At 44.2% G+C, this 20684-nt stretch overlaps 1 protein-coding gene and 1 long non-coding RNA gene across 4 annotated transcripts in view; both read left to right on the top strand.

Moving 5' to 3' along the window:
- The window catches only part of LOC308595297, a 148256-nt gene that overhangs the window by 28407 nt on the left and 99165 nt on the right, over positions 1–20684 (top strand). For 2 of the 3 annotated variants that reach the window (XR_014011978.1, XR_014011979.1), the window contains exon 2: positions 12928–13012. The exons of the other annotated variant lie outside the window; for it this stretch is intronic. This is a non-coding gene — a long non-coding RNA (uncharacterized lncRNA). The remainder of the gene's footprint in view (positions 1–12927; positions 13013–20684) is intronic. 3 annotated transcript variants of the gene reach the window in all.
- Positions 15090–19874, top strand: LOC308594451 (uncharacterized protein; the record flags this gene model as incomplete). The annotated part of the gene is made up of 2 exons (XM_081207521.1): positions 15090–15918; positions 19300–19874. 2 exons carry the CDS (start codon positions 15090–15092, stop codon positions 19872–19874), a joined length of 1404 nt encoding a protein of 467 aa, XP_081063647.1.

Genomic DNA, 20684 nt, shown 5'->3' with positions numbered 1-20684 from the left:
CCCCATTAGCGAAAGCGCGCCTCAGGTTAAGAACAGTTTCAGGTTAAGAACGGACCTCCAGAACAAATTAAGTTCGTAACCGGAGGTACCACTGTATTAGTTTTATGTCTACACTGGTGAAACAGCAGTGGAATTTTACTCCAGACTGAATGTCCACCTCTTTCTTGTAGCCACAAAATGTGAACCTTAGAACCAGGGCCTGATTGTGTTCTTGAGCACACAGTTTGAAAAGTGGAGTTCCAACAAGTTATTTAGTTATGCTATTAAATTACCCTAGAATTTCAACAGGAAATGACAACTTTAACAATATGAACTGTCTGCCATCATCTCACTTCATTGCTATTTTTTGTCATAAAATAAATTAATTTTGTATTTTTTCTGTTCTCATTACCTTGGCTGTCAATGAGGAAGCTATGCAAGTTCTAATAACACCTGATGTACTTTGATAATTATTGTTCTGTGCTCCACAACTTTTGACATTTTCAATTTTGCTCTTGATCTGCTGAATGGTTTTCTCTTTTCTATATGATTTTAAAGCATGTAAATATGAAATCAGCTCCTTGGCTTATATAAAAAGGGCCATTTTCTCATTAGTCTCCTCCCAAGCAAAACTAGGGCATACGAAAAAGGCAACAGAAAAATCAACATATTGGCTACAGCAAATGTTTTTGCAAGCTTCATTGTTACTTGTTATCATACCAGCTTTAATCATAAAATTAGGTTGATATCAAACACTACGGGTGGTATTCCACACTAGTCCTACTCAGGGTAGACCCATTAGAGTTAATGGACATGACTAACCTAGGTTCATTAGTTTCAGAGGGTCTTCTCTAAGTAAAAGTTATTTCAATGCCATCCTCCATTTGTATCATGTTCAGTACAGAAATCAAATATTATGTTTACACACATGTACAATTCTGTACCTGCATCTTTAAAATAGCCAGTGGCAGATGTAAATGTATGATCTTGTTGAGATTCCTGCATTGCAGGGGGTTGGATTTAGATGGCCATCAGGTCCCTTCCAACTCTACAATTTGATGACTCTATGCCTAGGCTTCCAATTTCAAGTATTATAAATGAACTCATAGTTAATAAAGTGCACATGTGTTCCTCCCTGAGTACAGACTTTAGAGTGTTAAGTAGAGCTGTACAAATCCTCCATAGCATGCTGAGGTGTTGGGTGCCTTGAATTCTACAAGGTAGGCATGAGTCAAGGCAGAAAGCCCTTGAAGTGCTGTGTCTTCCTCAGGAATCCAGACACTAAATAAAAAGATGAAATCAAGTGTCCTCAAAAAATTAATGTCAGGATGTGAGAAGATGGAGTAGCTTTGTAAAATCAAAATTTACATCCCATCCCTCGGAAAATTTCAGGAGGTAGGGGAAACTCCTTCATGACTGACAGGTCTACTTTGCAATCAAAGGGGATTATTTTATCAGTGCACTCCAATCCCAATGCTTTGGAGGAGGAAGCAGCATGGTGGGAGAGCTGTGCTGTGATTGACAGGCCATGTCTGTGAGTACATAGCACAAAATGCTCTGGACCTATTATTCTGCAATTTGGCAGGCTTCTTACCCAATAACACCTCGGTCATGTCTGCAGTTTTCAGATCAAATGGTCATGCAACACCAATCAAAGGTAAATATATATATATATTTTAACTATCCCAAAATGTTGACAGTCTTCTTGCAGGAAAACTACTGCAGCTATTCTTCTGAAGTTTGCCAGGATTCTTTCCCAAAAAAAGAATAGACTTGCCTGCAAATTTCTTCCAATTTTTCTCAAACAGTTTAAAAATTGTAAGTATTGATTTTATAAACTACATATCAAAATTTAGATGTATCAAACACAAAAAACCCTGAGGCCGCTGCCTGCAATCCAGCAGGCTTTATCTATTCTGGAGGAGCTACAGTTCCTTTAAAAAAAAATCAATCTACTTTTGCCAAAAGGGTGGGTTATATAATTTTTTTTAATAAAAAAGAATATTAACAGTGAAATTGAAGGAGGGAAGCAACATGGACTTGGACCTATGAGTTGAACTGGGCAACCTATGAAGCATCTCAGATTGAGACAGTCTGTTTTACAATACAATGAATCCAGATCTAAACAAAATCTGCTCATGAGTGCAACTCCTAGTGTTAAGCTTCTCTTCTGTCATAATTGAAGAGTTATTATATTACACTGACTTTTTAAAATGAAAACCCTACATCACATACTTTATTTTATGCTGAACCAATATTGCATTTTTCATTTCTAAATACTTAAGGTAAATTAAAAAACCTTCATGAATCAATGAGACGAAGCAAGAGTAACTTGTGAAGGGCTAATGTCATAATTTGCCTTCGTCTAGTAGAGTATGGATGCACTGTATGGCACCAGAAAGATAAATTCCCAGATTGTCCCTTAATTCTCTGTTCTGCTCCTCTTGCAGACAGTGTGTCTGCTCCTTTGTAAACAGTATAAATTCCCTGTTCCTTAGTGAATCATTAGGTCATGGAGTACATATCCACAAGGTTGTATGAGTAACATGATTGGCTATCTGGAGCACTCAATAAGCTGTTTTGTTTTTTAGTCTTGTTTTTATTTTTTATAAAAAAAATCAATTATCTTTATTTTAAAGCCCTATTGTATCTGAGACAGCCATTACTGTAACTTTTCAACTGCCAAGGCACATCAAATATATCATTTAAAATTCTAATGGCTGCCAAATACCTTGGCAGAGATCCAGAATCTCTTGACATACTTAACTATTTTACAGGAGCCAGGGGGATGGGGAATGGTTAAAATAAACCTATTAAAAACACAGATTGCTTTCAAAAAATGTTGAGCCTATCCCCCCCCCCCCACACACACACAATTTTCGTTATCACAGCTCAGTTTTTTTATTGATGTGGTGGTTTTTCTTACATGGATTACAATGGTTTTTTGGCTGCCATTTCAAAATTCCAAATGCAGCCTTATACACTATGATATACAGGAGGAATAGCTTTTTTCATACTTCAACTTAGAATGGGCAGAATTCACACTAAGAACCCTCTCTCCTTGTGCTGCTGTCTCAATGAAAATCACTTCCCCACACCCATTATTTATTTTAAATCCCTGATGCATTTAGCATCCCATCTAGTGTGACCCTTGTTTTCAAATGTTGCAAGTATCTCTGCTTTCCCATAATTATCATATCACATGAGGATGTTGGCACAGACTTACTTCACTAACTTGATAAGCATCTAGTAGGACTCTTTGCAAACATCCTGGAATAGCATCTGTCAGTTCAGTGGCAGCTCAGATCATGTTCTGGCATGCAGCAAGCTGGGCCTTTAGTAATTTTATGTGCAGTCAAGAACAATTAGGTGCAACTGTGAGATTTGCCAGTGCCTTCAATTCAACTGGTAAATAAAAGAGCTATTTAAAAGACGGCTCTGAATATAAAATTATTTCTTAAATTTGGTTAAGCGGCCGTTATAATAGCCAACCCAAGTAAATATTTCCTTTTTGTAAGTTTTTCTAGCAAGGGTTAACAGCATCAGGGTACATGATGAATCTTATATGCCCCGTAATAGGCTGAAAAAAAATTGATATATATGTAGAAATCAACCAAGTATGAAAAGTGTGTAAGAAAGAAAAATGAAATGTAGGAGGGTCAGCCACAGCCCCATGTTTACCACCTGGTAACATGGAGGCAGTCTTGTTCACTGGTGGCAGTAGTGTTGAGGAGCGCTTTGTTTGCTTGCGTCTGTTTAGATGAGCATTCTTTATTCTTTTAACCGCTGCTTTAATTGCTGGGCTGTTTTTAATGGCCTTGTTTATTGCACATTTTAATTATGTGTGTTTATTCCAGTGTTTTGATGGAACTGTTTTATAGTGTATTTGAATTATGTGCAGCCCTTATTTTAAAGTGGTTTTATACTTGCAAACCACCTATTAGCAATTTTGGCAAGTAAGTAGCATATAAATTAATACAGTAGAACCTCTACTTACAAACACCTTCACTTGCGGATGTTCCAAGTTGCGACCACAGCAAACCCGGAAGTAACCGGCGGGTTTGCTGTCCTTCGCGAATGTGCAGGAGCAGCAATTGCCTGCACCTGCGCACAATGGCGCCTCTCCCATTGACCCATTTTGCCATAAGGACGGGCTTCTGGAACGGATTGTGGTCGTGAGTAGAGGTTCCACTGTAAATACTTTTCCTGCAGAGTTGATTTTTTCTGAGAAAAACCCAAGTTTTTTATCTCTCACATTACCCTTTTCCAGACTTTTTGCCAAATAGACTTGACTATCTTACCTGGTGCCGCCACCCCAACATACGCCCACCCAGTGATCTGGAATGATGCTTGATTATAAAGGATGCAAAATGGTGGCTCTTCTGCTAACATAGTTACAACTTCTGAACCATCTTCAGGGGAAGTCCCGTTGAGAGGTTACCATGGCATGGATCATGGTTGCCAATTCCCTCTCCAGGAAGTTCTATAGCTGGTGCTGGACATAGGCATGCCTCGCCAATGGGACCTCTTGGACGTCAAGTGATGGAGACAGATCAATGAGTATCCCAAAGTGTTGATATCCTCTTTACCCTCTATGACTTGGAGGCAAAGGTCTGAAGTGGGGATCCTCCTCTACTAATGGAGTTTCCCTGTGTGATTTATAACCCTGGAAATCGGGGGTTCTAAATCATGCCAGGCAGGGAACATCTACAAATAGAGGAGGCTTCCTGCTTCATATTTCCTGCTCCAGCTCATGGAGACAGACAAGTATAATGATACTGGGGTGTAGCCTTTACTCATGAGCAGCACACCCCCAACAAGATTTATGTCAAAATGAAGGAACTGGATTAGCAACCCAAAATTTGCTTTGTTGGTAACTCTGACATTTTTGAACAGGTTTAAAGTAATAAAAGGTGCACTTTATGCTTGTCTAAACAAATCCAGTCCAAATAACTGAAGCGATAAACCTGAAACATCCATTTGGGGGGTGTGGGGAAGAGCAATGTTCATCTTTTAAACTTACCGTAGCTACAGGCCTGTGTACAAATGCAATACAACCAAAACCAAAAGACTTATGTTTCTTCCTAAATGTCATTGACACCATTCTGAATTTCACAAAGCACATCACTTCTCTTATTATTAATCTTGCATAAGCTACACATTTGAAAATCTTCCTTTCTTTAATTGTTTCTTGGAGCACTAGTGCCAACTAATGCTGTATTAACTTAATGCTCTTTGCTGTTCATGGGGGCGGGGTAATCTGTAGGCCACAATCTGTTTGTTTTATTCCATAGTGTATATTTTGCTTCAGGTGAAATCAGCAGATGGTTATTTCAAACGTTCCTATTTGATTTACTGTATTTGGTAGTAATTAACTTTGCACTCTTTGTCAAATGTCACGAAGAAAAGGACATCTTAGCAATATTTTCTGTGAAGGTTTGCAAAAAAAAAGTACTTTTGTGTAGCTCCGTTTTGGTTCTGAATAGTTGTAGATGAAGATTTCTCTTTCTAGGCTAATTCATTGTCACAAAGATGTTACTCTCTATGTAAGAGACAGTTAAAACATAATAGGAAGAAGCAGAAACAGGTAGGGAAAAGAAGGACAATAGGTTGACTTGTGGGGTTTTCTTTTGTTTCCTCACCCTGAGCACAAGTTATTGTGTTTGTATCTGTTGGTTGAAGGTGGGGAACCTGATTCCCGGGGGCCAAATGCCGTTCTCCAACCCCTTTCTACATGGCCACAACCACTTTCCTCATGCCATCCCCTCACTAGCCTTGTTTCATATCCTCCTGTCATATTTTTGGTCAGGCTAGAATGTGTCATTAAACTCCAATGAAGTTGCTTTCTTCAGTGGAGGATAAAGAGGGTTGGTGTAGAAATGAGCCTACGGTATACAAAAGTAATATTTGCATTCGTTGCTTCACCCACCCCACCCACCACTGTGGGATATTGCCCCCAGATGGTTCCCCAAATCGTAATCCAGCTGTCAATCTGAAAAAGCTTCCCTTCCCCTGCTCCGGAACTTTCTTCTATTGGTCTTTACCCAAAGACCAATAGGCATTGTAGAATGATGCTCAGAACACCAATTAGATTAGTCCCTATTAATGGTCTGCTCAGTAAATACCAGTGTCATTAATTTTTAGTGCTCTTGACTTCCAGAGGTGCTGCTTTCTACAGCAACTGTTACCACGGTTTCTGCTAGCAGCTGTGACCCCTTATGCTGTGACCTTCACAGGGGTCTGAGGCCTAATCTATCCCAATACAGTTTTTCTTCATGTTTCATGTCATGCTGGGGTATCTAACCACAATCCAAAACTTGTTATAATTCATAACTCTAAACACATAATAATTTTACATTAAAATAGTACTAAAATGCGCTCCCCTCACCACAGGGTCATTACCTCCTAGTGGTGCAGCAATAAAACCTGCTAGCACATTTGCAAAGCTAAGCAGGGTCTGGTATGGTTTGAAATTGTATGGGGGAGGTTGAAATTGTATGTATGTTGAGATGTGTTCCTGCATTGCAGGGGTTAGACTAGATCATGGGTAGGCAAACTAAGGCCTGGGGGCCAGATCCGACCCAATCGCCTTCTAAATCTGGCCCATGGATGGTCCGGGAATCAGCTTGTTTTTACACGAATAGAATGTGTGCTTTTATTTAAAATGCATCTCTGGGTTATTTGCGGGGCATAGGAATTTGTTCACCCCCCAAAAAAAATATATATATAGTCAGGCCCCCCACAAGTTCTGAGGGACAAGTTCAGCCCCCTGCTGGAAAAGTTGGCTGACCTATGGACTAGATGATGCCCGGGGTCCCTTCCAACTCTACAATTTAATGATTATAGGATTCAAAACTGTGCCTCCTCCACCTGCAATTTGGTGTGATACATCCCAGCATACCACCTTTAAGAGTTCGTTCTGCTGCATGTATAGATCAGGTCACAAACTGTGCCATTTGTGGGCAGCAGCTCACCATGCAAACTAGAAGATATTACTACTACAAATATGTATTTTTACAACTAGGATGACTATACCTAAGTTTGCATCAAATGCCTCATTAAAAACAGCTTTACATTCAGCTGCATTTGGTTGTGCTACAGTGAGATGGAGAGGAAACACCCCTTTCTCTTGTTTGGAACTGGCACTGCTAATGTTTGCTTTTGTACCTTCTTAATACTTATTTGACATGTACGCATATTTTTTAATGAGCAGATAGTGACAAACATTACATAAATATCCAGCAATTTCCTCCATAAAGAAAACTGAATACCTGACTGCCTTGAATATTTCTAAACTCTACTTGATATTCTTGCTGAGTTTTTTTCTGTCCTTGCTCAGATGATTCAGAGACTGTAATATGCATATCCTCTCCAGAAAGATGCGCTCACTGAATCTGAGCTGCCATTCATTTGTATCTTCTCCCCGTTTTTCCTACATTTTTTCCCCATTCCAAAGCTCCAGGCAAGATCATGTTTGTGGTAGAAACCTGGTCTCAGTTGGAGAACTGGAAACTGCAATTAAAGCAACAGATATCCACCATCACAATCCGTGATCAGCTGCAAACACAACATGCAAAAGGCTCTGCCCTAGGGCAGTAGCACTGTTTTCATAATGCAAATCTGGCAGAGATGGGTAAGAAAATCTGATCCAGATTGCCAGTGATGTTTCAGAGATTTAAATAAAAGTAACACCATGCTTAGCACTGGAACATGTTTGTGTTAAGGAAAAAAAAACAAAGGGAACAATTACCTTTTAGCAATCTTTTAGCATTTTTAAGTCAGTATAAAAATTACCCATAACATTATTATTATTTTCTTCATCTGCCTTTATAATGACCGACAATAGTGAATATTCAATAAGGGTGTTTCAAATGATTCTTAAAAAATAATAATGTGACTGTTGCGCTGGACAAGTTCAGAAAATCTGCAAGGGGGAAAAACAAATGCAGCACATCCCATATCATAGTATTTCCACATGTTAGATCCACAGTTTAGCAATCCAAACTATAGGAATACAGCTGGAGTAAATAATGGCAATGTAATGTACCACTATTCCAAACTCTGTTCAGGAGGGGGGTTACTACCACATAAGCAAGCCCAAGCCTAGCGGAGAAAGAAGAAGCATTTAAAATAGAGTTTGATTTGCACCAGCCTTTTTTCTAGTGTAATGTCCAGTAGGTCATGTGTGACTGAGCAGAATAGAGTTTGGAAAAGGGATAGGTTCCCCTCTCTTCCAACTCCAGAACACCCTTTCTGCAGGACATATACCAACCTCATCTTGGTTGGCTCTGACTGAGCTGCAAATGAGGACTTACACCACAGTATCTTCTCCCTCTTTCTTTCTTTCTTTCTTTCTTTCTTTCTTTCTCTCTCTCTCTCTCTCTCTCTCTCTCTCTCTCTCTCTCCTGGAACCCAGGGTCGGTCAATAAAGCTGAATGGTAGAAGATTTAGCACACATAAAATTAAGTCCTCCTTCACTTAGTGCATATTTAAACTGTGGAGTTCACTTCCTCACTATGTGGTGACAGTCCCAAAATTGAAGGAAAATTAGGCAAGTTCATGGACAAGAATGCTACCAGTGGCTCCTAGTCTTAACTGCTGCATACTACCTCCTGAATCAGAGGCACGTTTTTGTTTTTGTTGGCATCTGTCCATCTCAAGAGACAATGGAGTGCCCCTCTAGGGATGAAGTCAAACTGTTGTGTTGGCAGCACCAAAATGGCATCCCCAGGATGCAAGCTTGGGCAGTGTGTATGGAGGTCCTGGGATGCCCAGATAACAAGACATTCCTCTTTGATTCACTGATGTAGACCAAATGAAAGCAGAGCAATACATTAAACACCAGCTGGGCTGCAGGAATTGCTGAAAGGAGACATACAAGGTACCATCCAACCATCTTAGGGACTCCTTTCTGGATTTTTTTGTAGGATTTACTCATTAGCCTTTTCTTCTCCCAAAGACATCCCACAGGGCAGTGGAAGTTTAGGGTCAAAATTTTCCTTCTCCTAGATGAGCTAGCTTTCCAGGTTTACAAGCCCTACCTGCTCCTCACTTCCCTCTAGAGCACATGCAGAAACCGCCTTCTTGACTATTGGACCCAGTATTGGTCTTGTCTGCTTAATTTGCCTGTCTTCGCATTAAGGGGGAGTCCCTAACTCACTGGTTTACCCTCACCTAATATACTCACCCGTGACCCTCACCTAATTTAGCCAGCCAATCAAAGCCACTGTCCCATGCTTACATCTAGGAGTTACAAGTGAGAGCTGAGTGCAGGGTGGAGGACCAAAGGTAGACAGACTATCCCAGAAGGAGCGTGGTGTGTCCCATCAGAGGTACTATTCCTCCCCTAATACACCTGACATCCCATTAGAGGTACCATTCCACTGAATATCAGTTACTGGAGAACAGCAGCAAGAGAGAGATGCTATCCTCACCCCCTGCTTATGAACATCTCACATGTCATCTGGTTGGCTACTAGGGAAACAGGAATTTGGCCTATAAAAGTCTCTAATATGATCCAGCAGCGCTATTGTTTATGTTCTTAGGATTGGTACTGTTAACCCTGTAAATAAATGCCTATTCAATAGGAAGAGAGGACTAAAGGATCTTACACATTAAGACTTGGTACCAATGAAACATGTATAGGATTTTAGTCTTGAGTAATGATCTAGCCAGGTTAAGCACTTTTAAGGTCCATTCAATTCGCTACAATGTGAGAAATGTATGCATATGCCTAATCTTCCCCCATTAAATTCAATGAGATGTAAAAATTCTGAATTTGAGCTCAATTGTGCCTCAAACAGTTCATTCCTTTTACAGTAAATTATTCATGGGTAGAAAAATGAAACTGTGTCTTTTGTGAGGTTTATTTTTATCTTTAGCAAACAAACCTTCAATTAATTCTTCGTCTTCAAGGCTGTGAAGGCTTGACAATGGCATTAGGGGATTATTTTTTATTAACCTCCATTAATTTGGTATTCCATAAACTTCTGAGAACATGGGAATGCTAGAAAGGAAGCACAAAATGAGAGTTCAAACTGCACTAGAGGAAAGTGAGGGCCATATGCCTCTCTCACACTTTTTGCATGCCTGGAAAAGCAGCCAGTCATTCTCAGTGGCAAAACAAGATGGAAATCCTGGAACTCACAAAGCAGTTCTCTAACCATCCCAGCAGTAGACATGAGTCAGGCACATTAGAGAATATAACGGGGTCTTCCTGTCCCAAGACCCAGACATAGATGTCTGTAGCACAAAGGCTTCAGGAGGAGCTGTAGCCTAGTTTACATGCACAGGGCCCCAGCTTTACAGTAAATCTAGGGTATAAATGCCCATTAGACATGGTGGTGGGCTGGGCCAATCAAGAGGAGCACCACATGGACAAATAGCCTGGTTCCTTTGTGGGCTAACCAACCCTTTTGGACCACCTTTCTCTTGGCAACTCTTGTGATCAATCATTCCTGCTATTTGGCCTAATAAACATATTAAAGATATAAAAGTATACAAAGTATATAAAGATATAATATCCATAAAATGATATGGTTCAAGTGCATTGCATTTAAAATGCTATGAAGAAAAGTTCTTATTAGGAAGGAGGTTTCAATCTGGCAAAAGCAGCAAGGAAAGGTTGGGCATTTTTCCATTTCAGTCCTTAGGCTAATTGATGACTCATCACCAGAAACCCGAGCTGCAGATCTCTCACACCAGGAAGGTGAAACCTGAGAATTCAGTCTCTTTGCCATGGATGGAGCCAGCAGCAACAGTAGTACTAGCAAGTAAGCTCAATGATTATGAGACAATCGAGTTGCTTAGGATCTCTCTTTGGGACCAGAGAAAGGAAAGTATATTGAACTGCATTAAGGAATAAAAAAGAAGATGGGGCTACATCTTGTAATGTTTATTTGTAACAGATTTAACACAGTAAAGCTTTGTGGTGGAGAACTTTCATTTCTACTCTGCACAAGGTCCTAATCACGGATTCCATTGCAACGACTCTAACATGCCAGGGAGTATCACAAAAGTACTCATTGCCACTTCCTCATCATTCCTTCCCCCCAACAGTCTTGCCCTCAGGGAAACTGAAGCCAAATTAAATCATGGGGGGGGGGGAGCATCTCTATCTACAACTCCATGTAACCATGATCAGCATTTTGAGATGGAGTGGCTCCTGAAAATGTTACATGCATGGGGTTGTAAACTGCACACCCCACCAGGGCTCCTTTGGCTTGGACAGTTGTTCTGTAGGCAGCAGGGTAGCACCTGTTGCATGTCATTAATCATGCATGGAAATGGGTCTAGGTCAATAGGGGAACCACCGGCAGTAGCCTAGTCACAGCTCCTGATCGTAGGGTGGGCTGCCCATATGTCTGATGGATAGTACAGCAGCCTGTGGAGTATGAGACCCACAGAGAGAGTGATGAGCCTATAGTCCCTGAATTTGGCCCCATTCCCTCCAGTGAATACTTCTCTGTGATCTGTGCACTTGGTAGAAGATAGATGGCATGCTAAGTTTTTAACATAATGCATCCATACCGGCACAAACACATATTTGTTTCCATGCACAACTTTTGATTGCTATTCTTTTAATGTATTAGCTATCTTTTGGTTTCAAACTATGCTAGCTTTTAATTCTGAGCAACTATTTTCATCTTCAGTGTTGCCAGCAGGAGATGAATAGCATTTAGGTGTTGCAGTAAACTCACAGTCAAATGACATAGCATAAACTGACAATAGCATTCAAATTGCCTAGCTGGCTGGAATGTTGCAACTTGCCTAAATCACTTCCTTAATTCTTCTTAATGGCCCATCTAAAAATCTATTGCAAAGCAACTGAACTATTCAGCGTCAAACTTCATTAAACAAATACGCTAAAAAATTAAGCAATGACAAAAGTTCTCAGTGACGTTCTCAAAGGGATACTAAGCTTAACACATAAATTGCTAATCTACCAAGCAGAAGAAAAACATCTGTCCGTATGGAAGTTACTCCTTGTTAGTCAGTAGGTCATATTTTCAGGTTCAATTAAGTGGATGAAGCAGAAGACAATGCTGTCAATTTTAAACAAAACACAGCTTGTTACATTGTCAGTCACTGGCAGGGTCTCATTATAGCTTTTGTTTATTTTCCTTGTACAGTACCTAGCACAAAATTCAATTCTGTAATAATAACCAAGTCAAGGTGCAAACCTAATATAATATGGCCCACATAAATTGTTTCACTACATGAGCAGCACAGGAAAAGATGTTCAACTTTGACAATTACAATGCTTTCGTTATTTCAGGGGTGTTGCTGAGAAGGTTCGTAATGCAGCCAGGAAATTATTTAAAAATGATCAAAGGTATGATCAGATATATCTGTTGTGGATCTGTGTGTGTGTGGCAATTTACACTATTGTTTTGCATTCTAGTAATTCTAATCCATAATCTGTTGTTAGTGTACAAATATTTCCACACTTTATAGCATAAGGAGTTGACTGAGAAAAATATTTATTCTCAGAATATTGTGCAGGGCTTCTAAAAAACCCAAGAGACCTTGATAAATAATAACTGGGTTAGGAGAACAGACCATCTGTTATTTTGGGTTATCAAAGAATGGAATTCAGATGAGACTCTCATTTTTGCTCAATAATAGTTTAAAGTTAGCATTGGGTTGGGGGGGGAGTGGCTTGAGAAAGCAGTAAAATTCACAGACTTACCTCTTAATGAAGTGTGAATGATGACATTTGTAACAAGGTTTTTTTAAAAGAAGAGAAAAGAAAAGAAAACATATTTATATCACATTTGAATAATGGCACTGATAAGAAAAACTTTGCATTTATGGAGAGAGTTCTGTTGCATTTTTAGCCTCTGCACCCTGAACAGTGTCATGCTTGAGCAAACATTCAGTCCAAGCACTTTCAGAGCCCTTGTCTACTAGCAAGGACTATTTATCAACAGTTATTTCCAACAACAGATTCATCCCATGGATGACCAAGGCTGGAATCTGGGGGTCATCACATGCAACTGGTTAGCAGCAGATTCAGCACAGACAAGAAGAGGTATCCTCCTTTATACAGCACATAGTTAATTTATAGAATCTGCTGCTATGAGATGATGTGATGGTTACTAGCTTCAATGGCTTAAAGGGGGATTAAAATTCATGCTATACACTGAGTTGATGAGCCCTCCTGTGCCAGGAACTGACCAGACCCAGACCTGCTGAACTTTAGCAAAGATGCTGCATTTTACACCTTCAGACCATTATCTGGGGTCAATGTGTTCTCTCCCACTGTTGACTGTAGCAAAAGAAAAGTGTTTGTGGAATGTACTCCATCGGCCACAGGCAGCAATGGCAACATAGCATGAGTGGGGTTCTGATAGCATCTTCACTACGTCATCTTTGTTTTGCAAACAGAACAAATAAATCACTTTCTTTCCCCATTTTGGCTTTGCTTAGCATATCAAAGTTCAATGTGTGCATTTCTTTAGACAGTCCAGTGACAAATCCCACTCAGTAAATTACATTATTCTTTCAGTGATTAGGTGGTGCCATGTTTAATGTTGTCTGTTAACTATTCCATTACTGGATACTTGGAAAGCGTGTTCTCCCTAACAGAGAGCACGTGTTGCGGTTGGGGAGCAGGCCGCCCAGCCATGACTAGGCAAATTAATCTGCAACCCTGGCCTTTAGGGTTAATTGGGTTGCTGGGGAAAATTGATTGTTACCAATTGGGAGGAGGAGTCAGAAGTTATAAATAGAAGGGCCAGACTTAGGGACGTCCTCTTGGCCGTTTTGGATCGGATCAGGAGCTGCTCGGAGCTGGTTGTATACTTGCTCGCTTTCGTTTTCATAGGGCCTACCTTTGAATTCGAGTTTTTTCCTTATCCTTCACCCCTGGTTTAATTAATTTATTCCTTCCCTCCCATTATACTTCTCATTTAATTCTTCCTTCCCCTTCTCCCCCCTTCCTTCCCCCCCCCCAATTTGGATACTTGCCCTCTTTATATTTCTTTAATTTTAATTGGCTAGGGCTTTGATCTATATTGCACAGGCTGAGGGTGGGTACCCCCCCCGGCCTGCCAGGGCCTGCCTACGGGCTGGGCACCCGGTTTGCAAGCCGCCAGGGCCTTCCCTTAAACCTCCCCCTCCCCGGCCGGTGGTTTTGCCGGGGCCTGGGCTGTGAGTGCGCAGACCGGCGGTAAGGGCACTCGGCGAACCGCTCGGGCCTCACTGAGGCCCGGCGCCTTGAGGGCTCTCCCCGGTAAAGAAATAAATAAATAAATAAATAAAGTAGCCGCCTTACCTGCCGCGGCTCCCGCGCGCCGACGAAGGTCGTGCCGGTTCGCGGCCGATCCGCGGGGCCGCCGCGGCGCCTGCCTTGTGGGGGGTGCCTCCTTCGTGCCGCTGAAGAGCGTGGGTGACGCCGGCGGGGGAAGTTATCCCTGCCGTTTGCATTGCCGCGAGCGGCGCGGCTGCGCGAGTTGCCTCGCGGGGCCTTTGGCCTGGGTGGCGGTAGCGCTGCGGGAGACAGCGCGGCGGTGCTGAGTGGCTGGCCTTCTTTTGTGGCGGTTGCCCTCCTCCGCGTTAAATTAACGTTGGGCCGCTTCCCGGGATCGGGAGCGGCGGCCCACGCTTGCGCCCGCCATTTTCTTTGCAAGCCGACTGCGCTCTGCTGGTGGGGTTTATTTTATTCTGCTTTTTGCTTAGCTGCTCCCCCTTGTGGCCAGGCAAGGTTACTGCGGCTGGGTCTTTGCTGGAGCTCCCCCTGGTGGCTCAGTGCAGTGTTGCAACCCTTTGCATGAGCTGGGGATTAGCGAGCGCCACCTGCTGGAGGAAAGGAGTAACTGCACCCCTTGTTTTATGTTATTTATCACAGAAAATAAATAATAGAAAAAATAATTAATTAAACAGGAATAATAATAAATAAATAAGATAGGATTTCAGTTGTTAATAGATAGATAGATAAATAGATAGATAGATTATAAATAGCTAATTCAGACATCTATTCTTGTGCATTTATTATTTAATTTTCCAGCAGCTGACGTGCTGTTTACAGCTTACGCATCACTATTGGCGGCCAGCAGTGACGTCTGGCTGCGGCAATTGTTAATTCTCATTTGATTATAATAGCAGGTATGGCTCCTAAGAAAGTCACGGTCCGTCCCGGCTCAGCCCCTGTTGCAAAACGGCCTATCAGAGGTCCATCGCAAGCGCTTCGCTCTCCCACCCTGAGTCAACCGGCAGGACGAGTGCAATCAATGGTGGACAGTATGGCGGGCGATCCAGTAGCCTTATCTCGCTTCACAGCCGAAATGGATGGTTTCCTTCAACAGTGTTCTGCTCGGCCTTCTGCGTCTAGAAGGCGTCAGCGTCCAGTCGTGGCGCCATCCCCAGCGTCACCGTCGTCTAGTGACGAGGAGAGAGATGGCTCATCACCCGGGGGTTCGATGATTGATTCTCAGATAGCACATCCCCGCGACTTACCTGCTGCCCGTGGCCGTTCTCGGAGGCCATGCCGTTCCTCTGGGAGGGCGGCGAGGGGGAAAACACCTTTGGTAGCTTCCGCCCGCCGGGCTGCACTCACTCAGCCTTCGGATGAGGTGGCCTCAGGTTCCAGGATCTCACCTGTTGCTTCTTCTCGCTTAGCTTCAGGTGCGTCACAGCTGAGCCCTGATTACGGGTCTTCCATGGATGACAGTCTATCAATTCCTGCCAGGGAGTCTTCGGGCGGTAAACGTCGCTCCAGGAGGTCCTCACTGAAGCGTGTCAGCCAGAGGAGGAGTGAATCATCATCTTCTTATACTGCCCCAGGTCCTTCTCGGCAGGATCCTGATTCCGAGTCCTCCATTGAAGACAGCTTGCCAGTGCCTCCCAGACGGTCGTCAGGCGGAAAGCGTCGCCGCAGGAGATCTTCACGGAGGCGCGCAAAACGGAGAAGGGACGACTCGTCGTCCTCTTATACCGGTACGTCTTCCTCTAGTTCTGATGGTGAGACTGATAGTTCTATGGAACTTTACTGGGGCTATGGGGAAGCGGCCTCCGGACTCCCGAGGTGGGCTTGGGAACGTCGGGCTAACACGCATCGGGCCAGGTATGGGGCAGTACAGGAATGTAAAGATGGCGTATTGGTACCTGACGTTAAGGTCTCTACCAATTCCGCCAGGGACGTCATCCCAGGTTCACATTTGTCGTCCAAGCTGAGAGCTAGGATTCTAAATGGCCGTTATGTTGAGATGTTTAAGTTGGCTCCTCCTTCGGAGGACCAGGAGAGGCCAAGCTCTTCAAGGAAGCGCTCTGCTGTGTCCAGTGCAGACAGGACATTCGAACGTTGGCTCGATTGTTTCCAAGTCTTTGCTGGAGTGGTCATGGCGGCTTATCCGCGGAGATCTCTTCATTTGTTAGTTTACCTATCTATTGTTCGCTCTGCTTTCACCAAAGCTGGTGAAAAAGCGGCAATCAAATATGATGAGAATTTCAGGCGCAGGGCGGCTAAGATTCCCTCGGCCCGATGGGATCGTAAAGATCTTGATGTGTGGACCACTTATGTGGCTCCACTCATTGAGAAAAAGGCGCCAGAGCAACAGAAAATGAGGCCAGGGGCCTTTAAGACCGCACGTCGCCTTTTTTGCTGGGACTTTAATAAGGGTTCCTGTCAGCGCCAGGGGTGCAAATTCGCTCACATGTGCGAAAGGTGCAACGGTTTGCACACCGCTTCCTCCTGTTATGCTGGTCGTCGGCCCTTTCGCGGAGGAAAAGGGGGTTCTCAACAAACCCCCAAAGCAACGCCCCCTGCTTCAACCTCGGGAACAGGAAAATAATGTGTTGACTTCCTTGGCTTTCACACCCATTCGCCTGCCGGTCTTGCAAAGTTGGTTACAATTCTACCCCAATAGGGAGGCTGCTTGCTATTTGAGTAATGGTTTTTCGTTGGGTTTTCGGATTCCAGTAGCCATGTCTCCCGTGGCACGTAATCCTGCTAATCAGAAATCAGTTCGTGAGCTACCTCAGGTTGCTCGCAAGAAGATAGAAAAAGAAGTGACCATGCGGCGCATGGCTGGTCCTTTTAGCGAACCTCCGTTTCATAATTTGCATGTATCCCCATTGGGTATCGTGCCAAAAAAGGCCCCTGGTGAATTTCGACTAATTCACAATTTGTCACATCCTAAGGGTACGTCAGTTAACGATGTTATTCCTCCGGAGCTATGCTCCGTGAAGTACGCCTCCCTTGATCAGGCGATCAAGATGATTCGGAAATTTGGACAGGCTGCTTTATTGGCAAAATGCGACATCGAATCGGCTTTTCGCCTTTTGCCAATTCATCCGGAGGATTTCTGGTTGCTAGGTTTTAAGTTTGAGGGCAACTATTATTTTGATAAAGCCATGCCTATGGGATGTTCAATTGCATGTGCTGCTTTTGAATCTTTTAGCACTTTTTTGGAATGGGCCCTTAAGTCTAAGACAGGAAGGGGCGGAGTCACGCATTATTTGGATGATTTTTTATTGGCCTCGGCTGGTGATACAGACGATTGCTTATTGCTACTGCAAGCGTTTGCTGACATCACCCAGGAACTTGGGGTTCCCCTTGCCGCGGACAAGACCGAGGGTCCTTCCACTCGGCTTACTTATCTGGGTATCCTTTTGGATACAGTTGCTCAAACTTCTAGCTTGCCGAGTGACAAGCTGGTGGCGTTGAGAAAGATTATAGAAGAATTGCTCCCTTTAAAGAAAGTGTCTCTTAGGCAAATTCAGTCACTGTTAGGGCACCTGAACTTCGCTTGCAGAGTGGTGGCTCCTGGGCGTCCTTTCTGTTCTCGCCTAGCTCGACTCACTTCAGGTTTGAAGGCTCCACATCATCGGGTGCGCCTTTCTAGTGAAGTGAGGGCTGATCTGTCCATGTGGTTGGAATTCCTTGAGGAATTCAACGGTGTGTCGTTATGGCAAGACACGTTGAACTTGCATAACGACTTCCAGGTGCAATCTGATGCTGCGGGTTCGCTAGGTTTTGGTCTTTATTGGAAGGGTCGCTGGTGTGCAAGACGTTGGCCGTCTGAGTGGAGGGGAGGGGAGATTACGCGGGACCTAACTTTTCTCGAGTTTTTTCCCATTGCAGTGGCAGTGCATTTGTGGGTCGAGGAGTTCAGGAACCGACGTGTCTGCTTCTGGACTGACAATCAGGCGGTGGTGACGGTGCTGGCCAAGCTGTCGTCACGTTCCCCGCGAGTGTCTGCTCTCTTGCGAGCTTTTGTGCTGCACTGTTTGCGTTGTAATATAGTTTTTTCTGCACGTTTTATTCCTGGAGTCTCTAATGAAATTGCTGATGCTCTGTCCCGTTTTCAGATGGAGCGGTTCAGACTTCTGGTTCCAGAGGCACGGATACTTCCGGAATATTTCCCGGATCATCTCTGGAACCTTGGCAACAATTAGTTTTGCAGGGAGTAGCGGCATCGGTTTCCCCCTCCACCCTGCGTTCTTATACAAAAGTTTGGGATAATTTTTTGACATTTATGCGCCAGTCTGCCAGTAGCATGCGAGGGGCCCCACCCACTTCTTCACAGGTTTTAAAATATCTGGCGCACTTATTTCAATTGGGGCGGGCGGCCAAGACGATTAGGATGCAAGCAGCAGCCATTGCATTTTTCTGTAAAATATTTTTCGATAAGGATCCTTGCTCGAAGTTTATTGTTCGCAAGGCTCTGGAAGGCTGGGGTAGGCTGTGTCCTCCTCGTCCAGCAAAAAGGCGCCCCATATCTTTTGACATGCTGAACAACATGCGAAAAAAGCTGCGGGTGGTGTGTTGGTCGGGATATGAGGCTCGCCTATTCTCGGCGGCCTTTTCTATCGCCTTTTTTGGCGCGTTAAGAGTGGGTGAAATTGTGGTGGAGGATCATAGGGACGGTCGCATTTGGGGTCTTTTCCTCCAAGACGTGCAGTTATCCCCTAACGAATTGAGAATCACTATTCGGCATTCTAAGACGGATCAGAGGGGTAAAGGTGCCTTGATTCGTCTCCCCGCTACGGGGGCTGCAGGACCTTGCCCAGTAAAAGATGTTAGCAGGTACCTGGAGGTGCGCACCCAAGGGGATGGGCCGCTGCTCAGACATGAGGACGGGTTGCCATTATCAAGGCAGCAATTTGCAAAAGTGATGCGCAAAGCGATCCTGGCTTGTGGTGGTACGGCTGGAGATTTTGCCCCCCATTCGTTTAGGATTGGGGCCGCCACGACGGCTGCTCACTGGGGATTGTCAGCCGCCAGGATAAAGAATTTGGGCCGCTGGAAATCGAATGCATTCAGAGGCTATGTTCACTAACTTGGTTTCCTCTGTTTGTTTGTTTGTGTTATGTCAGGTCAGGCGGCTGTCCGAGTGTGGATGGTGGGGCACAGCATCGTCCATTGGGCTGGTGTAGCAGCAAGTCGGGCTGGTGTGTGTCCAGAGCTTGGCCTTCCTCCGCATGTTCAGTTGTCCTGGCTGTCCAGACGAGGAATGCTTTGGTCGGAGCTCCTGCCGCGGATCCGGAGCCAGTTGCTCCGGGAGGGGCCGCCAGCGGCTATTGTAATACAGCTGGGAGAGAACGACCTGGTCGATATGGGCTGTGCTTCACTGCGTGCTGCAATTTGGACGGACTTGGGGACATTGCGGGCAATGGTGCCTACAACAATGATATTTTGGTCGCAGCTTTTGCAACGACGTGTGTGGAGGGGCAGTCGTTGCCCAGTCGCCACAGAAAGGGCCAGAAAGCGCATCAATTCTGCGGTTGCACACCGGATGGCTGAGCTGGGGGGTGAAGTGATCTCTCACCCTGCGATTCTTTTTAAGATTCCATCCTTTTTCCGAGATGATGGCGTGCACCTTTCTGCTTCAGGGAATGAGGCTTGGTTAGGTGCGGTGGCTGCCAAGGTGAGGTCTTGGCTGGGGCTGTGAGTGGTTTGGCGGCGAGCTGGAGGCTCCATGGCGGTTAGGCATTGGTTAATTGGGGCTTGGAGGGGTAAGTGCCTACCCCTCCAAATGATGCGATAAGGGAATTCCGTTAAAGGAATCCAGGGGCTTGCCATTCTTTCGTCCTTGTCCGTGGAGTCGGACTTGGGCCGTGCAAGCCCCACCGGAACATGAGGGTGAGAAGCGAGGGCCAGTTTCCCGGCCTCACTTCTCATCCAATACTTGTTTCCCACGCTGGCTTCCGGTGGAGTCCGGAAGGGCCAGCACTGTCCTTGAGGGCTAGGACAGATAGTCAAACCAATGCCTAAGCAACCACTCACAATTTTTTGTATTTTAAATAAAGTTGTGGCCAAAATTATGCCAAAAACCTCAAACAAAAATTGACGTGTGAAGTGTGTAATTATTTGGGGGGTGGCACTGCGGAACTCAACACGCAAAGCGTGTTCTCCCTAACAGAGAGCACGTGTTGCGGTTGGGGAGCAGGCCGCCCAGCCATGACTAGGCAAATTAATCTGCAACCCTGGCCTTTAGGGTTAATTGGGTTGCTGGGGAAAATTGATTGTTACCAATTGGGAGGAGGAGTCAGAAGTTATAAATAGAAGGGCCAGACTTAGGGACGTCCTCTTGGCCGTTTTGGATCGGATCACCCGCCCTCCCTCCCTTTAATAGGGGGGTTTTTTATTTAAGTTGATAGCTTGACCTTGCTATGCCTGTCATGGTGTCGTTCGCCTTGGTGCGGGGGCACGGTAGGAATTTTGCCATTTGGCTGATTGGCTGGTGCCATTTGGTTTTTGC

The sequence above is a fragment of the Podarcis bocagei genome, assembly GCF_964188305.1.
Source record: "Podarcis bocagei genome assembly, chromosome: 9".
Lineage (NCBI taxonomy): Eukaryota > Metazoa > Chordata > Lepidosauria > Squamata > Lacertidae > Podarcis > Podarcis bocagei.
The sequence above is the reverse complement of the archived record's forward strand: the minus strand, read 5'-3'. Positions and strand labels throughout refer to the sequence as shown.